Source organism: Phocoena sinus, chromosome 5 (assembly GCF_008692025.1).
Source record: "Phocoena sinus isolate mPhoSin1 chromosome 5, mPhoSin1.pri, whole genome shotgun sequence".
NCBI lineage: Eukaryota > Metazoa > Chordata > Mammalia > Artiodactyla > Phocoenidae > Phocoena > Phocoena sinus.
Window position 1 is genome coordinate 48,416,087 of NC_045767.1, and position 18,797 is coordinate 48,434,883.

An 18,797-nucleotide genomic window follows, 5' to 3' on the forward strand; every position below is an offset into this window, starting at 1 on the left:
TTAGAGCATTGGTTTTCAAGATGTAGATTGCTGCAGAATCACCTGGAGGGCTTGCTAAAACAGCTTGCTGGGTCCCACCCCAGAGTTCCTGATTCATTAGGTCTGGGGTGTGGCTCAAGAATTTACATTTCTAATAAATTCCAAGGAGATGCTGATACTGCTGGTCCAGGGATTACACTTCGAGAACCACTGGCCTGCAAGAATCATCACTGGCATTGGCCCCATCACCAAGCAGAATAGGCCAGAGCAACAATGGGAGATTTAAAGTCATGTGTGGACTTTTGTTGTTTGCCTCCCTAGTTGGCCCCTGTTTCCATTTGGTGCTCCATCCAGTTCTGTGGAAGCGCACTCCATCTGTGGCTCTAGTGATGGAGCCATGACCTGGGCAAAATCAGGAAGCACCTTTTATTCCTTTGGTCAAGGCAATTGGATCTGTGGTTGGCCTGCAACTGAACCCAGTCTACATCAGTGATTTTCAGGACTTCTGCTAGGAAGGGGTATGACAGAGATGCTTTTTCTTTCCTGCCTGGGGAAAAATCAAGCCTGGAGCTCAGGAGCTGCTGGCATCTTCTTGTAACCGTGAGGGAGCCCACTCTTAGGTTGCAGCCAGACCTATCTCTGGACTTCTTATTCTTTTTTTTCTTTTTTTTTTTTAAATTTATTTATTTTATTTATTTCTTTTTGGCTGCATTGGGTCTTTGTTGCTGCGCATGGGCTTTCTCTAGTCGCGGTGAGTGGGGGCTACTCTTCGTTGCGGTGCGCGGGCTTCTTACTGCAGTGGCTTCTCTTGTTGTGGAGCATGGGCTCTAGGCACACGGGCTTCAGTAGTTGTAGCACATGGGCTCAGTAGTTGTGGCCCGCAGGCTCTAGAGCGCAGGCTCAGTAGTTGTGGCTTGTGGGCTTAGTTGCTCCGCAGCATGTGGGATCTTCCCAGACCAGGGATCGAACCCGTGTCCCCTGCATTGGCAGGCAGATTCTTAACCACTGCGCCACCAGGGAAGCCCCTGGACTTCTTATTCGCCAATACAGTTATATTGTTTTTGTTAGTGTATGATTTTCTATTATTTGTGAACAAAAGTACCCTGATTCACAAGCTGACATCTAATTCCCATCTTTCTCTTAAATACTATGTATCCTGAAACTGCATACATTGAAAGATAGCTATGAACCTTGAACACGCCTCTCTCTTTTAATATACCATCTTGCAGGATGATATCAATAAACAGTTATTTCAGAACAGGAAATAACTATTTGTGCAAAAGGAAAATGAAAGACTCAAGGTATCTTGTACTGTTCTTGCTCCATGCTTTTCTGAATGGTAATTGAAATCTGTCAAGCAGGAGTTACAAGGCTAAAAAAAAACAAACAACTCTCAAGAGTACTTTTCACAATCACCTTACTTTTGTCTGTGAAAGGTTACATCTGTTCCCTAATGTACAAAACTGATAGATGGGGATTGGTACTGAATTCTGGTTTCTAATATCTTATGATAAAGGCAATAGAAGGAAAAAGGCATAGAGAAATGACCCTATAATAACCTAGTCTTGTTCTATAGTTAGCTCTATTTATCAACCAGGCATTTATTGGTGCCTTAGTGCTGGTTACATACATTCTGCCCACCATTCCCACACTAGGAGCTGCATCAAAGACCCAGCCTTGAGAGAGCATGTGTAATTGAGACCATCTGGATGGTATACATGACTGGACCCAGGTAAGGCCTGGAAAGTCATACATGTGTTTAGTATATTTCTTACTTTATGCTTGCTTTTACATTTTTAGGAACATTTTTTTTTTTTTTTTTTTTTTTTTTTTGCGATACTCGGGCCTCTCACTGCTGTGGCCTCTCCCGTTGTGGAGCACAGGCTCAGCGGCCATGGCTCACGGGCCCAGCCGCTGCCGCGGCATGTGGGATCTTCCCGAACCGGGGCACGAACCCATGTCCCCTGCATCGGCAGGCGGACTCTCAACCACTGCGCCACCAGGGAAGCCCTTTAGGAACATTTTTAAAGTTGTTTATTTTCTCTGATATGACCTCCCTTGACTGGAGTTAAACTTCCATAGTGGCTGAAGGATACAATTTCAGGTACTACCTAAAGTTTGCATTTGTTTGGAACTAATAAAAGGTATCAACATGTCTAAAATAGAAGAATGTATATTTCCCAAGATTTGTAGCCTAATTTTATCAGGCGAAAGAGATAAAATACTTACCTTGATTGATATACCATTCTAGTTAGGTAATTTAATATCTTAAAAGATGAAAACAGCCACATTAAGCTAGAGGAAAGTGGTTTGATCTCCCTGAAGGCCATTAAAAATTAAATAATAAATAAATAAAATCACAAATATATAATAAATGTATATGTAAATATCATGCTTGATGTAGGTAAAAAATACAGAAAACTATAGAAGAAAGTTGCAGTCACACATAATCCTATCACCTGTTCACACTGAATATTCCCACTCTTTTTTAGTGCATACTTTGGCATATACTTATAGTACAAGCCATATATTATATACAAAATTATGTTTATATCACTTAAATTACAAGCATTTTCCAATATCACTGACAATTCACTGTGACATCATTTAAATAACTACAAAGTAGGTTTAACCGTATGAAATTGCCCATATTTTTTATCATATTTGCCAAGAATTTCATAAGATAGTTTCATATGGTCTAATCTAATAATACTAGCACAATGAATTCTGGACACTTTGGACCCCAAACCACAATAAGAATTACAATTTAAATGGCAGCCTAGTACTTAAGCAAGCACACACACATACACACACACACACAAAATCATACACCAGAAACTAAAGTTATTAGTCCATTTCCATTTCTCTTCTATTAATTTTTTAGTACTCTTGTCATTAATGTCTAAATCAATTTTACCACCTGCTAATCATTGCAATCTCGAGTGTGAAACACTGCTTTGTCTTATGAATATATTCTAATTTATTTAACCATTCTTTCTTATTGGTATATATGTGTATTAATTTAAATTTTTCTTTATTGTACATGACGCTGTAGTAAATACTTTTCTCCAACTATTTCCCATCATTCTGACTTATTTCCTAAGGAAAGATGTGGAATTTCTGGGTTAAAGGGCTCTGGGAACACTGAAATTTATTAGTAGTAATGAGGACGGTTTATCGATGTGTGTGGGGCTTGGTATTAGGCAATTTCTATGCATTACTTTATGTCAGCCTCACATAACCATAGCGAATAGGTATTGTCGTCCTTATATTAAAGATGGAGGCTCAGAGAAAATACGTGATTGAGGCAAGGGATGCAGCCAATGAGAATTAGAGCTGGAAACTGAACCCAGAACTCTGACTCAAAGCCCAGGCTCTCATTTTGTCTAGAACTGAAGCAATGGGCTGTGGTTACACAGAAAAGTATGATATAAACAAATGCTACATCTCTTTTTTCTGATACTATAGGACATAATTGTAGGGTGATATGAAACAGTGACTCACAGTGATTGCAATTTTACTAATAACATTTGTAGAACATTTGGAGGTACCAGGAATTCATAATTCTTGCCATGAAATGACATGCATAAATGAATTAGAAAATGGCCTTAGCTTTTTAAAAGGGAAAGTGAGTCAGTATGTGAACACATGTGTGACTAGGAACAGGATAAGAAGATAAGATCAGCTGAAGAAGAATCCCAACAGTTAGATGCCCAGGAAACAGAAGAAAAGAGAGTAAGCAAGAGAGAGAGAGACAGAGACAGAGAGACATTGATACCAGTTTTCTGAGACTGACCAGTTGTTATACAGGATCAGTAACATTACTGAGCATAGTAATTGTGCCAGACCATTTTCTAAACTCTTAAGATTCATCATTTAATCTGACAACGAGCTTGTGAGGTATCTATCCTCATTATTTCCATTTTACATTGAGGAAATTCAAGCGCAGAGAGATTGAGGAACCTGCCCCAGGTATCCCAGCTAGAAGTGGTAGAGTTTGGATTGAGCCTTCTGACTCACAAGCATGTGCTCTTTCAGATGAGATTTCTGGCACCTCCTTGGAGATTGGAGTGTTAAAAGAGGAGACTGAAAAATTCTAGGACTGGGTCAGAAAAAATAGAAGATGAGGCTGGAGCATCTTGTAGTGTCCGAAAGTAAGGAATGAGCAAAGAAAGAAACAAAGCAAAACAAAAAAATAAACAACCACAATGATGGGGCCATGTTGAAGCCAACTGAAAGAGCTTCCAGTGGCCCAGCTGGAACAATTTAAGCAAAAAGATAAGATATTGAACTATAACTCAAGTATAAAATATATGTCCATTAGTCCACACCGATATGAATCACTGGTGGAATACATTCATAAATGGAGGAGAAGAGACAAATCCTTCTCTTCTTTGGAACAGAAGAATTCCAAATCAACTATATGTATACTCTACCCTTAAGGAGACGAAGCATAACTCCCAATCTGTAAGTGTGATCTGTGCATAACTTCCTTCCAAAGAGTATGGTTTGGAAAGAGGGATAAAAGTAACTTTACAGTAAAGAAATTACCAGCACTGCTTCGACCAGGTGATCAAGGTTTACATCAAACTGTCATAAATCATGTTGATACTATAGCCTCTTGTTATATAATAATAAAAGCACCTTACCTCTGTGGTCTTCCTCCTCAAAACACATATCCCTATTCCAATCATTAGAAAAAACATCAAACAAATCCCAACTGAGGGACATTCTGCAAAACACCTGACCAAAACTCCTCAAAACTGTCAAGGTTATCAAAACAAGGACAATTTGAGAAACTGTCACAGCCAAAAGGAGCTTAAGGAGACATGGTGAGTGAAGGTAATGTAAGATCCTAATAGAATTCTGGAACAGAAGAAAGGCTTTTAGTAAAAACTAAGAGAATCGGAATAAAGCATGGACTTTAGTTAATAATAATGTATCAACATTAGTCCATTAATTGTAACAAGTTTACCATATTAATGCGTGATGTGAATAACAGGAAACTGGGTGTGAGGTGTATGGGAACTCTCTGTACTATCTTTGCAGTTTTTCTGTAAATGTAAAACTGGTCTAAAATAAAAAGTTTATTTAAAAGATGATTTAAAAAAAGATGACCTAACCTTCAGACTTTTGAAGCAGATAGAGATATTTATTGGATGCTTTTTCTCTTGTCTCTCTTGTAATAATCATCTGCTACCCCAACTTTCATTAAACATTTCAGTGTATGATAAGAGGGATTCAAAGAACTTGCCCTTGGAGGCCACAGGAATGTGGACAAGGGCAGCCATGGCTGGAGGAGCTGGATACCCCACAGCAAGACTATAAGGACAGAGCAGGCCAGAAGGACAGGATGACAAGCAAAAACTAGGACACATGCAGCATGGCCGCAGTCCTTGGGAATCAATAGAAATGCATGGGTGAGGCCCAGGTTAAAGAACCTTTGTGGCAAGAATTGTTGGATTCTACAAAAATTAGTCATGAAAATGGGGGAATGTCAGCTCCATAAGGACAAATTGGTGTCTTTTGTTCACTGTTGTATCCCCAGCACCTTGAATATATATATATATTTTTTTAATTTATTTTTTGCCGCCCCGTGCCGCATATGGGATCTTAGTTCCCAGACCAGGGATCGAAACCGCACCCGCGCAGTGGAAGCGCGTTGTCTTAACCACTGGCCCACCAGGGAAGTCCAAAAAATATTTGTTAAATGCAGGAACGAAATGAAAGGACATCTCAGCTACCTTTCCCTTTACTTCGCCAAAGAGCAAAGCTCCTGGAACGGGCACAAGAAAAGAAGAGGAGAATTATGTGGACAGGATGTGTAAGTGTGTGTGTGTGTGTGTGTGTGTGTGTGTGTGTGTGTGTTGAGAGATATAATAAAACTTAATGATTTAATCTGACAAAATGGAATTCTATACCTATTGGTAACATTGCCTAAATAATTCCCCTTGATGCCTGACATCTCAAAAGAAAATAGCTATTTAACTTGACAAAAATGACTCATCCTAGAAGGAAAGTTTTCCTGTAACCATAATTGATATCTGGGGAGAAAAAAACCATTTTTTCTCATCACTGTGAATGACAAAGGGATTATTTTGGGGGCTTTATAATGCCTCCCAGGGTACCACTCACATTTCATTCTGTCATAATTGAATTGTCAGTGAATGGTGTTTTCTTGAAGCTCTGGACTGCGGCAGTCCTGCTGTCAATCATCAGTTACCTGTAGTAAGCAGGGATAGCTATTCCAGAATTGTTCCAAAGGAAAAGTACATCTTCAGACAACAGTTCAAGTAAACTTGCCATTAGGGATGTGCTCAGAGGGGTGCACTGCTCTGATGGTGGTAATATTCTAGAAAAGGTAACTGTTGAAACGGTGGTAAAAGTTCAGGGTTGCTTTTGCAGTCAGCAGTTGGGTCATTCAGTAATCAGTGCGTGGGATGAATTACTGAGTGGTAATTGTAAACACTGGTGATAATACTCAGTAATCAAATCATAGAAGACCATCTCAGATGTCTTCCAGCAAACATAGTGCCTCAGTATCTCCCTCTGCAGGAGGCAATCTATTGTGAGGGTTAAGAGTGGAGGTTGGAAAACTATGGTCCAGGGCTCAAATACGGCCCACCATGTGTTTTTGTTAATAGAGCTTTATTGAAACACAGCCATGGTCACTTATTTCGGATTTGTCTGTGGTTGCTTTTGTCTACAACAGCAGAACTGAAGTGGTAGAATGAAGACTATATGGCCTGCAAAGCCAAAAATATTTACAGTTTGGTCCTTTACAGAAAAGTTTGACGACCCCTGGTTAAAACCAATAGGTTTTAGAGACTTAGGTAGAGCTGAGGTTCAATCCTCGTTCTTCCATTTACTAACTATATGACTTTGGACAAGTCACTTAACCTAAGTTTGTAATTCCTCATCTCTAACATGTGGCAAGTAATACATGTCCTTTATTTTTTATCTGCAACTTACCACCCCCATCCAAAAATTCTTTTGTAAACTGAAAAAGAAAAACCTTTACCGGGAAGACAGGGGAGGTGGTGAATTTTGGTGCCAAAACTCATGCCAAAACCTGAACTGAAATGGCATGAAAGTATTCTAATATCTATCTATCTATCTATCATCTATCTATCATCTCTATCCTTTATCATCTACTATCCATTATCTGTCCATCGATCACGTTAATCAGAAGACACTAAAAGCTATTTTAATACTTCCAAATCATAGTAGCTTGACACAGTATAAGCTTATTTACCACTCACACACAGTGAAATACGAGTGGGGCTGGGGTTCTGTTCCATGTAGTCATTCAGAGATCCAGCCTTCTACTTTGCTGGAAGGCAAACTGAAATATGTAACCTCACAGTCTCCATAGATGGGAAGACAGAGGAAGGAGATGTGGTCACTTCCACTAATCTCCCAGTGGTCAAAACTCAGTCCTGGTCCCACCTAGCTGCAGGAGAGGCTGGGAATACGGCCTAATCATGTGATCATAGAGCAGAGCACATGGACATTGGATCAGTAGTGCTCTCTGCCATATTTATTGTTTATCATAGTTTTACTGAACAAATGTTACACCCTTGATTATAGCATACTGCAGACCCTGCAGGAGACATTAAATAATATAGAGTATAGGCACAGCATTACGTTTCTAAAATCTGCAAGACTCTGAATGAAACTCAGCTGGTTCCAAGGACTTCAGATGAGGGACTGGGGACCTACATATTCCTCACCGGCAGGATAGCACAGTTGCTAAGAGATGCATTCTGGGCCAGACTGCTTGGGTTTGAATCCTGGCTCTCCTACTTTCTAGCTGTGTGACCTTGGGCAGGTTGCTTAACTTCTGTGAATCTCTTTCCTCATTTGCTAAAATGACAAGTTACTATATGTAATTCATTCAGCCCAATGCCTGACTCATAAGGAGTGCTAAACAAGGGTCAGCTGGTGTTATTGTGTGTAGCTATTACTATTGTTAATGTTATTTTTACACACTTAGGACAGTGATTGACACACATTAAGTGCTTGTTTTATAATCAGATGCAGAGCAATCTTTCACAGCATCACAGAGCAATCATCTGGCCTGTGCTTGGATGTTTTCAGTGTTATAAGATCACTGTGTGATAAGATGACCAATGTCATTCTTAACCGGCTTCATTAGAAAAAGCTCCCTTGTAGAAACCACGGTGGTTAACATCTAATAAAGACTGAGGACATATTTGGTGCCGGGTACTCAGCCAAGCCCCTAACTGACATCACTTTGTCGTCCTTCCTTTACCCTGTGAAGTAGCTTTGCTTGCTGATGATTCGCAGAGATGAACACTAAGCCCAGAGGGTTGAACTACTCAGCCCAGGGTCTCACAGCCACTTGGTGGTGAAGGGGTGTTAGATCCAGTCATATCTGGATCCAGGGCCCCTCCTGTCTTACTCACTCTACCCTTTGGAATTAAGCAAATTAAGTAGGAAACTTCCATTTCCCTTTATCTCAGAATCAGGATGGTCTCTGCTGTGCCTCCCAAGATGCTATTGTTACCCCAAATATGTTCACTGCCTAATCATTTCTGTTTTCTAGAGACTTTTCAATCAATTGAGAAACATAACTACAATAACTTAGTTTTAATTTTGATTTAACATTTATTAATTTAACCATTGGTTTGTCTTTAAAGAAAACAATTTTTTTACCAACATGCTTATAGTATATAGCCATTATAACTAATTTCCCAAATTTTAACCAGCATTCATCACAATTACTGTGACGAATATTACGTATTACAATAGCGACATTAGGCATGGTTCCATATCATTAACACCAGACTAAATTTACATGTGAAATTGGATACAATGTGCTATAAGTAATTGATGGAACGTTTCTGATACATTAAGTAAGTTCAAGTAATGAAATCACTAGCAGTCTTTGTCTTACTCAAACTAGCTATGAGAGATTGTATTAGGTGAACTGGAATGTTTGACTTTTATGTTATGGCTAAACTAAGGCCGGTGCAGCAGACACTAATACAATATTGTTCATAGGCTGCCAAATCGGAAGAAACATTACAGGGGACTGGTACCTATGACAATCTCACGTCTTCCCCACTAAGTGCTGCCGCCACATCGGAGTCAACCCAACTGCCCTGGCCTTGACCACTGCCAGCTTCTCCTCCTATTTTCCCGGTGATATTTCTTGGTTAAGTTGTGAGATGACACATTGAGTTTCCTGGCCCAGAATCTTCATTTTAGTAGCGCTCAATCTCTATGAGCATCTAGTATGTGTGAGGAAGCACTTTGCTGCCCTGGTCACTCTGCCCCAGGGCCAAACTGAATGACCTCTCAGCAGGCTGCACCTTCCTTTTGTCATCCTGACTCCACAAAGTGTTGAAATGTAAGTCTACCAATTTAATTTTAATATCTCTTGAACTTGTCTCCTCCTCTCCAATGCCTTAACTGTAGTTCGGGCTGACATCAGCTCCTGTCTGGACTCTTGGATAAATAGCTGCTAAATGGACTTGTTTCTAGGAACACAGCCCTGATACCTTAACTTCCCCGCTGAAAATTCTCCAAGGGCGCCTCACCTCCTGCAAGATGATTCAGCCTCCCTAGCATCCTGCCTCAGATGTGTGAGGATCTGTCCTCCGCCTCCTTACACAGTTTTCCTGTCACCCTCCTCTTTTGTATTCCACCTTCTAGGTGGTTTACAAATGCTTTCTCTTCATTCCCAGGCCTCTGCCTCACTCCCACTGCTTCCCATCCTGAGCCATTATTCTCTTGAGCATCTCCGGCTTGTCCTTCAGACCTAGTTCATCAAGTCCATGGGCAGGCTTCCCTGATACAGCCCCACCAGTGCCCTTCCTTGTTGATTCCACACCATCATCTGCTTTCCTTTATCCTGGCACTCACTGAAATTTCTGCTCGTGTAAGATGCACCCTTCCCAATCCTAAATATGCATACCCTCTAAATTATCTGGTTCCCATTATAAACAGTGACAATTCTGCCCCCAATTCCAGTGTGTGAGTGGGGATTTCCTCACACCATCAAGTTATCTCCAACACCAGATGTGTGTCTTATAATTGAACTTAACGCTGATACTTTCTACCTGGAGACAGAGCCAGATACTACATCATTGCCCCCTCCCAGCCCCCAGCTTCAGATGCTACTTGCAAGTATAGGTTGTCACCTGTGCTTCTGACCAATGGGTTACATATTGGAGGTTCCAACAAACCTTTTCTAGGGTTCAATGACTTTGCTAGAGCAGCTCACAGAACTCAGAGAAACATTTACTTACTAGATTATTTGTTTTTTGTAAGAGGATATATCTCAGGAACATCCAAGTGGAAGAGATGCACAGAGCAAGGCATGGGGAAAGGGCTTGAGCTTCCATGCCCTCTCAGAGCCCCCAGCTCTCCCTAAATCTCCAGGTGTTCACCAACTGGGAAGCTCTCTGAATCCTGTCCTTTTGGGTTTTTAAGGAGGCTTCATTACAGAGGCATGATTAATTAAATCATCGGCCATTGGTGATTGAACTCAGTCTCTAGCTCCTCTCCCCTCTCAGGAGGACAGGACGGAGGGACTGAAAGTTCCAACTCTCTATAATCAAGTGGTTGGTTCTCCTGGCAACCAGCCCCCACCTCTAGCTGAGGTTCAAAATTCACCTCATTAACGTTAACAAAAGACATCTTTGTTGTTCTCCTCACTTAAAACCCAATGTTTTAGGAGCTCTTTGTCAGAAACTGGGGACTAAGACCAAATATATATTTCTTTTCTTGGATATATATTTCTTATTATAAATCAAAATATCACACATATATTAAAGAGTGATAATAATTCTACTCCCTAGAGACAAAGCACAGCCATTCAGAATATAAGCAAATAGATGATTTACACATTCTACCCATGTAATATAAATAAAATATACATAATAAAACAAAATAATACATAATATATAAGTAAGTGTAATAAATATATAAATAAATATAAATAAAATGTATTTTATTTATTATTATTCTCTTATAATAAATAATGTATTTAGCTATGTGAATACTCGGGAAATATTTCATCTTACTGATGCTTACATGTAGTATTTTATGAACAAAATTAAATACAAATCACTTGAAGTACATAATTTGAAAAGGGATTTCCTTATAAAATTGTCAGTGTGGTGAATGTAGCATTTTGTTATATTTAATTTCTTTCTTCTATCTCTCACTTACGGACCTTCGAGAGCAGGGTTTTTATCAGCTTTGTATTTCCAAGGCCTACCACAGTAACAGGCCCACAGTGGATGCCAGTAAATACTAATTAAATTGTTTGCTTTCTGGGTTTGCTGTCATGCAGTTGGGAAAATGCACTTTTCTTGTATAAACATATAGAAAGTACTAGAAAGCAAACTCAATGTGTGCTGTCATTCGCACTTATTTTGAAAGATAAGAGCAGCTTCTTGACAATACAATGAGGGAAAGTAACTGTTCTTAGGCTTTTTCTTTCCTCTCCTCAAAAATTATCAGGCAGTACTAAGAGAGAAATTTATAACAATAGATGCCTACATCAAAAAAGGAGAGATGTCTCAAACAAGCAATGTAACTTTATCCCTCAAAGAGACAGAGAAAGCACAAACTAAGCTTAAATTAGAAAAAGGAGACAACAAAAATTAGAGCAGAAATAAATAAAATAGAGAATAGAAAAACAATAGAAAAAAAAATCAATGAAACCAAGAGTTGGTGTTTTGAAAAGACAGACAAAATTGACAAACCCTTAGCTGGACTAAGAAAAAAAGAAGACTCAAATAAATAAATAAATCAGAACTGAAAGAGGAAATATTGTAACTGATGTTACAGAAATAAAAAGAATCATAAGAGACTACTATGAAAAATTCTGTGCCCACAGATTGGATAACCTAAAAAAAAAGTGGATAAATTCCTAGATACACACACACAACTTACCAAGATTGAATCATGAAGAAACAGAAAGTCTGAACAGACCTATAACTAGGAGATTGACTCAGTAATCAAAAACCTCCCAACAAAGAAAAGCCCAGCAGCAGATGTCTTCACTGGTGAATTCTTCCAAACATTTAAAGAATTAACACCAATGCTTTTCAAACTCTTTCAAAGAATTGATGTGGAAGGAATACTTCCAAATGAGGTCAGCATTACCCTGGTGCCAAAGCCAGACAAAGACATCACAAGAAAACTACAGGCCAATATTCCTGATAAACATAGATGCAAAAATCCTCAACAAAACACTAGTAAACCAAATCCAACAGGACATTAAAAAGATCATTGCACCATGATCAAGTAGAATTTATCCCTGGGATGGAAAGCTGAATCAACATATGAAAATCAATTAATGTGATATACCACACTGACAGAATTAAGGGTACAAATCATACGATCATCTCAATAGATGCAGAAAAAGCATCTATTGACAAATCAATACCCTTTCATGATATATACTGTCAACTAGGAATAGAAGGAAAGTACCTCTACATAATAAAGGCCATACATGAAAAGGCCATAGCTAACATCACACTCAGTGGAGAAAAACAGAAACCTTTCTTTCTAGGATTAGGAGCAGGGCAAGGATGCCTACTCTTGTTGAGTGTTCTTATTACAATAATAATAATAATAAAGGAATAAAAGGCTCAAAAAGCAAAAAAAAAATTACACCACCAAACTCAAATTTTCACCTTAGAAGCACTAAATCCCTTTCAATGTGTCTAAAGTCAAAGCATATTAAAAAAAAAAAAAAAATCTAAGACTTACCTCAAAACTTACAGCTCCATTGTGGTCCGTATCAAATGCATTGAACAGAAAATGTGCGTATGTTGTTGAGTCTGAAATGTTGAAAATAAAATAATAAGTTAGCATTTCAATATGCTACAAAGGATTTGTATAGCATGTCCCAAGCCTCTTTCTATCCAGGAAAATTTACTCTACCTCCTTTGACTTGTGCTTTCTTCTCAGCTGCCCACCTTCTCTCCACAGAGGATTGTAATTTGAGATTCATAGGTGTGAGTTACCTACAGAGGCCATTGGTGACAGAAGCTCTCTAAGTTTTTGGCTGGAAATGCTCTGAACACATGGGAGTCTTGGGTGATGTTACTGACCCTGGGATGAATAATGTTACCATAGGTGGGTGTGAGGATTAACAAGACGCATCTGGAAATTGCATAGTGCTTGGCAGGGACTATCTCTAGAAGAAGTAAAATAATAAAAATACTAATAATGAGGCACAGATGAATTGCTATTATTGATGCTGTTATTATTAGTTTGTTCATCATTTTACAACCCAGATAAGGATATCAGGACTCAGAGAAGTTGAGAAACTTGCCCAAAGTCACACAGTCCGTAAGGAGTAGAGTGGAATATAACTTAGGTCTTTCTGACCAAGAAGCTAAGCTAGCCCATAGCCAGTAAGGCTGCCTGATGAAGTGGAAACCAGGGTGATTTGGGAAGTTTCTGAGGCCATGTTGAAAGTGGATTGTGTGGTCCTAAAGGTTCCCAGTTGAAAGCAGTGAGGAGCTTCTGCTTTGCCTGGGTCCTGGATGGGATTAGAGGTTCTGGGCAATGGTAGACAGCTTTGGACAGCTCTCTTGTCCCAGTGCCATACGATGGTACCTAATGATAACTGAAGTTCTCTGAAATCTAACACTTCCTCTGAGTTTGCTTCAAGTAGGTCATTTCCCTCTAATTTTTCTTTCCTTCCATTTTTCTCCTTTGTCTCCCTAATCTCTGAAATTTCTGCCTTTATATTTTTAAAGTATATGTATTTTTCTTATTGTTTTCTTAGTGCACAGTTTTCATTTTTAAGTGCTTCTGTGCTTGACCCTTGATCAAATTTATGTGATTCTTTTAAATGTTTCATCTCATGGGTTTTAGCCTTTTATTGTAACCTTTTTTATATTAAAATATTATAACCTTTTAGCTCATTGGCTCTAGCCTTATATCTTCTTTTTAAAACCTCATCTATTTCTATTTTATAACTTTTAACCTTTATTTTTACTGGGATTTAGCAAAACTTCTGTTCGCCTTTTACTTTATGAATTGCTTTTTGAAACTGTCAAGAAAGTAAGTCATAGAAGCAGGAGTAGAGAATGGCTCTCCCCAAATAAGGGAGGTCAGAGGTCATGCAAACTTCTCTCCTAGCTCTCAAGCATCCATGGCCTCTGTATGGACTGTCTTCCCTGAATGCTTCACCCCAATGGTTAACTCTGTGGCAGGCCATATATTTCACAAGGCAAATTGTATACTCAGTTTCTCAAAATGGTGGTGGCACTTTCTTTCACCTCTTATCTTGAAATATGACGTGAGGAACCACTTATTTTTAAACGTATGAATTAATAACACTGTTTACAATGAGCCAAACAGGCACCACAACTGGGCCTTAACAGTATGTAAAACCATTGTTTGTAGAGTGGATGTCTATCTTGTGTTTACTGGTCACAGGAAGAAGGCCTTTGGGGTATGAAACCAGGGTTTTGACTACAATCAATTTAGTGAGATTGTTGGGAAGTTCCATATAGAATTATCAAGAATTGTCAGTCTATTTCTATTTGCAAAGTTGTTTTGCTCTCAACAGTACTTTTACATAGACTTCTTGAACTATTTAGTGCCCTGTGGAGAAATGAGCTGACAGATGGTATGCTAAACTTATTTTCAGGGAAGAAAAAATAAGGGATTTTGCATATTTTAAAATGAGCTTCATTAAGCAGGTCTCTTGTTACTTTATTTATACAGTAAGAGTAAGTGCCTTTACCTTAGCAAGCAGAACTCACCATGAAAAATGGCTCAGAACAAACGATGTTAGCAGCTTTTAAAAACTTAAAACACAAGATAATGTAGGCATACAATAATTACCATCCTTCTCAGATGAGGTTGTTCTAGTTTAAAGCTTGACACATGGGACACACACTCTCAAGGTTTTCCCTAATGTGGTTCAGAGGACGTCTTTTTCCTCTAAATGTACCTTGGCAAGTTTCCTGGAAGTGAAGCCAGTTTTCTAACCTACATATACCAGGCGGAGAGAGGTTGCTAATACAGTAGTGGAGTCAGATTGCCCGAATTTGAATCTCAGCTCTACCAACTATTAACCGTGTGACCTTGGGTGTGTTGTTTAACCTCTCTGTGACTCAGTTTCCTCAGCTACAAAATGATAACAATATGTACTTCAGAGAGTCATCATAAAGAGATTAAATGAGGTACTATACCCAAAGTTCTTAGAACAGTCCGAGGCAAATATTAAGTGTTCACTAATTATTAGCTATCATCATTAAATAAATGTGATCAAATTTTTTTTTTTACAGATTAATACAGTTCACCTGAAAACATTTCTATTTTTTGTGAACTCTCAATTGTGTATCTAAGTGACTGAAGTCCTAACCTAATGGAACTTCATGCTCAGTGAAAACCAGTACAATTATATCATGAATGGTACTGAGTTTCTGACAGAGTTTGGATTTCTTCAGTAGACATCCGGAGACAGTGGAAGATTTTAAAGAAGGGGAATGATGCTACTAGCTTTGATGGGGTGAGAGGAAGGAGATAAGGCGTTGGAAGTGTCTCACTGGGCACAGAGGTGGATTCTGTAGAGAAAAAGGACACTGTCCACAAAACCATCTTGGTCTGATTTCATCTGACTGTGCTCTTCTTAAATACTCAGTAAATATTTGCTAAAAGGATGAAGAACTGGCATCCTGGATTCTAGATTTCAGTACAATCCAGGGCTCAAAAGAAATGGCAATGGTTTCTGCTCTTCCCACATGAGCTGACAGTCTTCTTTGACCATAATTCCTTCCATAAAACAAAAAGTTACTGAGTATCATACGATGACTTTGCCCAGTTTCCTGTAATTTTACTTGTGAAGCTGAAAATTAAGTGTTGAAATTTTACAGTTAGGGGACAAAATTTGTGGAGTCTTAAGATAGGAAGTGATCTTGGATACCATTTAGCTATTTATCTACATTTAACAAAGGCGGGCAGTGGGTGTAGGTAATGTTAGGGACGTAGTTATGGTCACCTAGTTAGTTAACGGTAGAGTTGGTAATGAAATCAAGACATTCCAACACTAACTCTTAGAAATAAAGGATGTTAGAACAGAAGGAAAACATGAGGATTCTTCTGTTCCACATCTGGTGAAGGAACAACCTGAGGCCCAGAGAAATAAGCTATTTGAGCCACACATTTTCGTGGGGGCAGAGAGTCTATCTGTAAACTCAGGACTCTTGACTTAGTCCAGTGTCTTTAACCCAGTTATGACCAGAGCACAGTGATGATACCAACTAATCCCTTGGTTGAAAAGGCCATCGATACACATACATTTCAGAATATTTAAACAAATACACTTGATTCTCATGTTCCAGGTCTGTGGTTGAAATCAGTCTGGTTGATTTCTTTCTCCCCACCACAAATCCCCTACTCTCACCTGAGTTCAAGCAAAAGGTACAGACTTAGATTAATGCATTCGAATATACAATTCATGGCAATGTTACTACAGTAAGGCAGGTTCACATACATGAGTGGTCGTCTCTGTTAAGTATGTTCTCTCTAAATCACCCCGAAAATTCCTAGAAAGATTGTCTGCGCATGAGAAGGACTGTATTCAGTGGGTGGAGTTATTTGGAAAAAAAATTTAAACCTTTATGTCCATAGAGCTCATCTAAGTGCCTCAAGTGTCTTGAACGCAGTGATTGTTCGATAAATATTTGTTGACTTAGAGTCTTCTGACTGAAGCTCATTGATTTGTTCCTTGAGTAGCTGTTTATCAGGTGCCTTGTATAGTCAAAGCAAATGCGAAATTCCTACAACAGAAGCAGGAGTAGCCCAGGAAATTGCAATTTTCATGAGCTTTAAAAATGTCTGGTGAGCTAAGAGTTTCTAAGCTAAGGTTTCCCCTGTACGTGGCACTGAAAAGCATTGCTGGGCTTCCCTGGTGGCACAGTGGTTGAGAGTCCGCCTGCCCATGCAGGGGACACGGGTTTGTGCCCCGGTCTGGGAGGATCCCGCATGCCGCGGAGCGGCTGGGCCCCGTGAGCCATGGCCGCTGAGCCTGCGCATCTGGAGCCTGTGCTCCGCCACGGGAGAGGCCACAACAGTGAGAGGCCCACGTACCGAAAAAAAAAAAAAGAAAAGCATTGCTGTAATGATACAGGTAATGCCACAAACAAGCCATTTCCTCTCGGCTTGTTTTATAGGAGACATACTTTATCCCTTACAAACAGGAAGATTCTGTTCAGTCCAGCTGTGCTGACATCCAGAACTCCAAACAAGCCGTGCTTGGTAAACCATCTTGCTAAGAAGTAGAGAAAACTAAAGAGCCTGACACAGTACAAATTGCAGAAGGTTCTGGCAATAAGACAAAGAACCTTCCTGAAGGAAACTGTGAGACATTGTGACTTATGGACCCATCATCGTTACGACTCATAATGAGAGACATCTGTTGCTTTCAGGCCATCAACCTAAATAAATGACTCCACAGAAATGTGAGGATGGCCGTAACATGGATTTGCCTGCCATCGGAGAATACATTCCTCCTTAGGACATTTTCCCTTTTCTAGCGGCACTGCAAGATACGATTTGCACGCGCGATATTAATTTTTAAAATTGCAAGTCATCATTTTAAAAAATATTTCATTTCCTTCAGTAATGCTGGCTGCTTTTAGATTTATGCATTCAATTAACAGGAATAATCAATGAATTTTTAAGAGTGCAAAAGTGATCTTTCCACAAATCCCTTTGGACTTTGTAACAAGAATCCCTTGCAAAGGATTGTCCTTAAGTAGATGTTCTCTAATGTTGAAATGTTATTTTTCAGATAAGGATAAAATTTTAATGTGGAGTTGTATCCAATTTGTAGCATGTAATAACTTTCATTTGAGATAATCAAAAAATAAAAGATTTCCATTTGTGCTAAGTGGTTTTTTTTTAAATTTTTATTTATTTACTTATTTATTTTTGGCTCTGTTGGGTTTTCGTTGCTGTGTGCGGGCTTTCTCTAGTTGCGGCGAGCCGGGGCTACTCTTCCTTGTGGTGTGTGGGCTTCTCATTGCGGTGTCTTCTCTTGTTGCAGAGCACAGGCTCTAGAGCGCAGGCTCAGTATTTGTGGTGCACGGGCTTAGCTGCTCTGCGGCATGTGGGATCTTCCCGGACCAGGGCTTGAACCCGTGTCCCCTGCATTGGCAGGCAGATTCTTAACCACTGCACCCTCCATTTGTGCTAAGTGCTTGGATATTAATTGCCTATCAATATATTGTCAGACACTTAGTTTATAGTAAACATCATTCTTTTAAAAAATTCCATGGTTTTTAATAATTTAGAAGTATGTGTTAAACAAATGATATTCTAAATTCCTTATCAATTCAGACAAAGGGTCCATTACAATCCTGGCATCAGACCCTATGACCAATACCTGTCTGTGGGCTGTTATTAATGAGATGGGGTTGGGGAAGTTGTCACCTATGATGTATCCAAATTCATGTAATAGTGGGTCACCCTGTGTTTTCTCCGAATTCTAATTTAATTCTTTGAAAAGTCCATCTTAAGTGAAACTTTCTAATTTGATAATCCATGCCCAAAACTGAAATTTTCAATTTCAATTTCAAATTCAACCTATCAAATATCTAAAGCCAAAAGTGAATCTAATTTTTGTATGAAACAATTATTTAAGTGTTGTATACATTCAAAGTGCCTTTTACAGATATTATCCCATGGTGAGGTGGATGTCATTCGTTCATCCATGCATTCACCCTGTTTTGCAGTGAGTATCTAGAGCAACTACTTGTCACTCACTGTTCCACGACCTGTGGATACAGCAGTGAGCAAAGCAGACAAAA

The 18,797-nt window shown here is 39.2% G+C and overlaps 2 protein-coding genes across 2 annotated transcripts in view; one reads left to right on the forward strand and one right to left on the reverse strand.

Annotated features, from left to right (window-relative positions):
• PACRGL (parkin coregulated like) overlaps positions 1-4,456 on the forward strand; it is a 50,911-nt gene extending 46,455 nt beyond the window's left edge. Inside the window, exon 12 of the transcript XR_004350098.1 lies at positions 4,018-4,456. The gene's annotated coding sequence lies outside the window, so the exon portion shown is untranslated. The remainder of the gene's footprint in view (positions 1-4,017) is intronic.
• Positions 1-18,797, reverse strand: part of KCNIP4 (potassium voltage-gated channel interacting protein 4) — a 237,056-nt gene that overhangs the window by 9,377 nt on the left and 208,882 nt on the right. Inside the window, 1 exon segment of the mRNA XM_032633429.1 lies at positions 12,733-12,803. Within this exon segment, the coding sequence (XP_032489320.1) occupies positions 12,733-12,803 (71 nt within the window).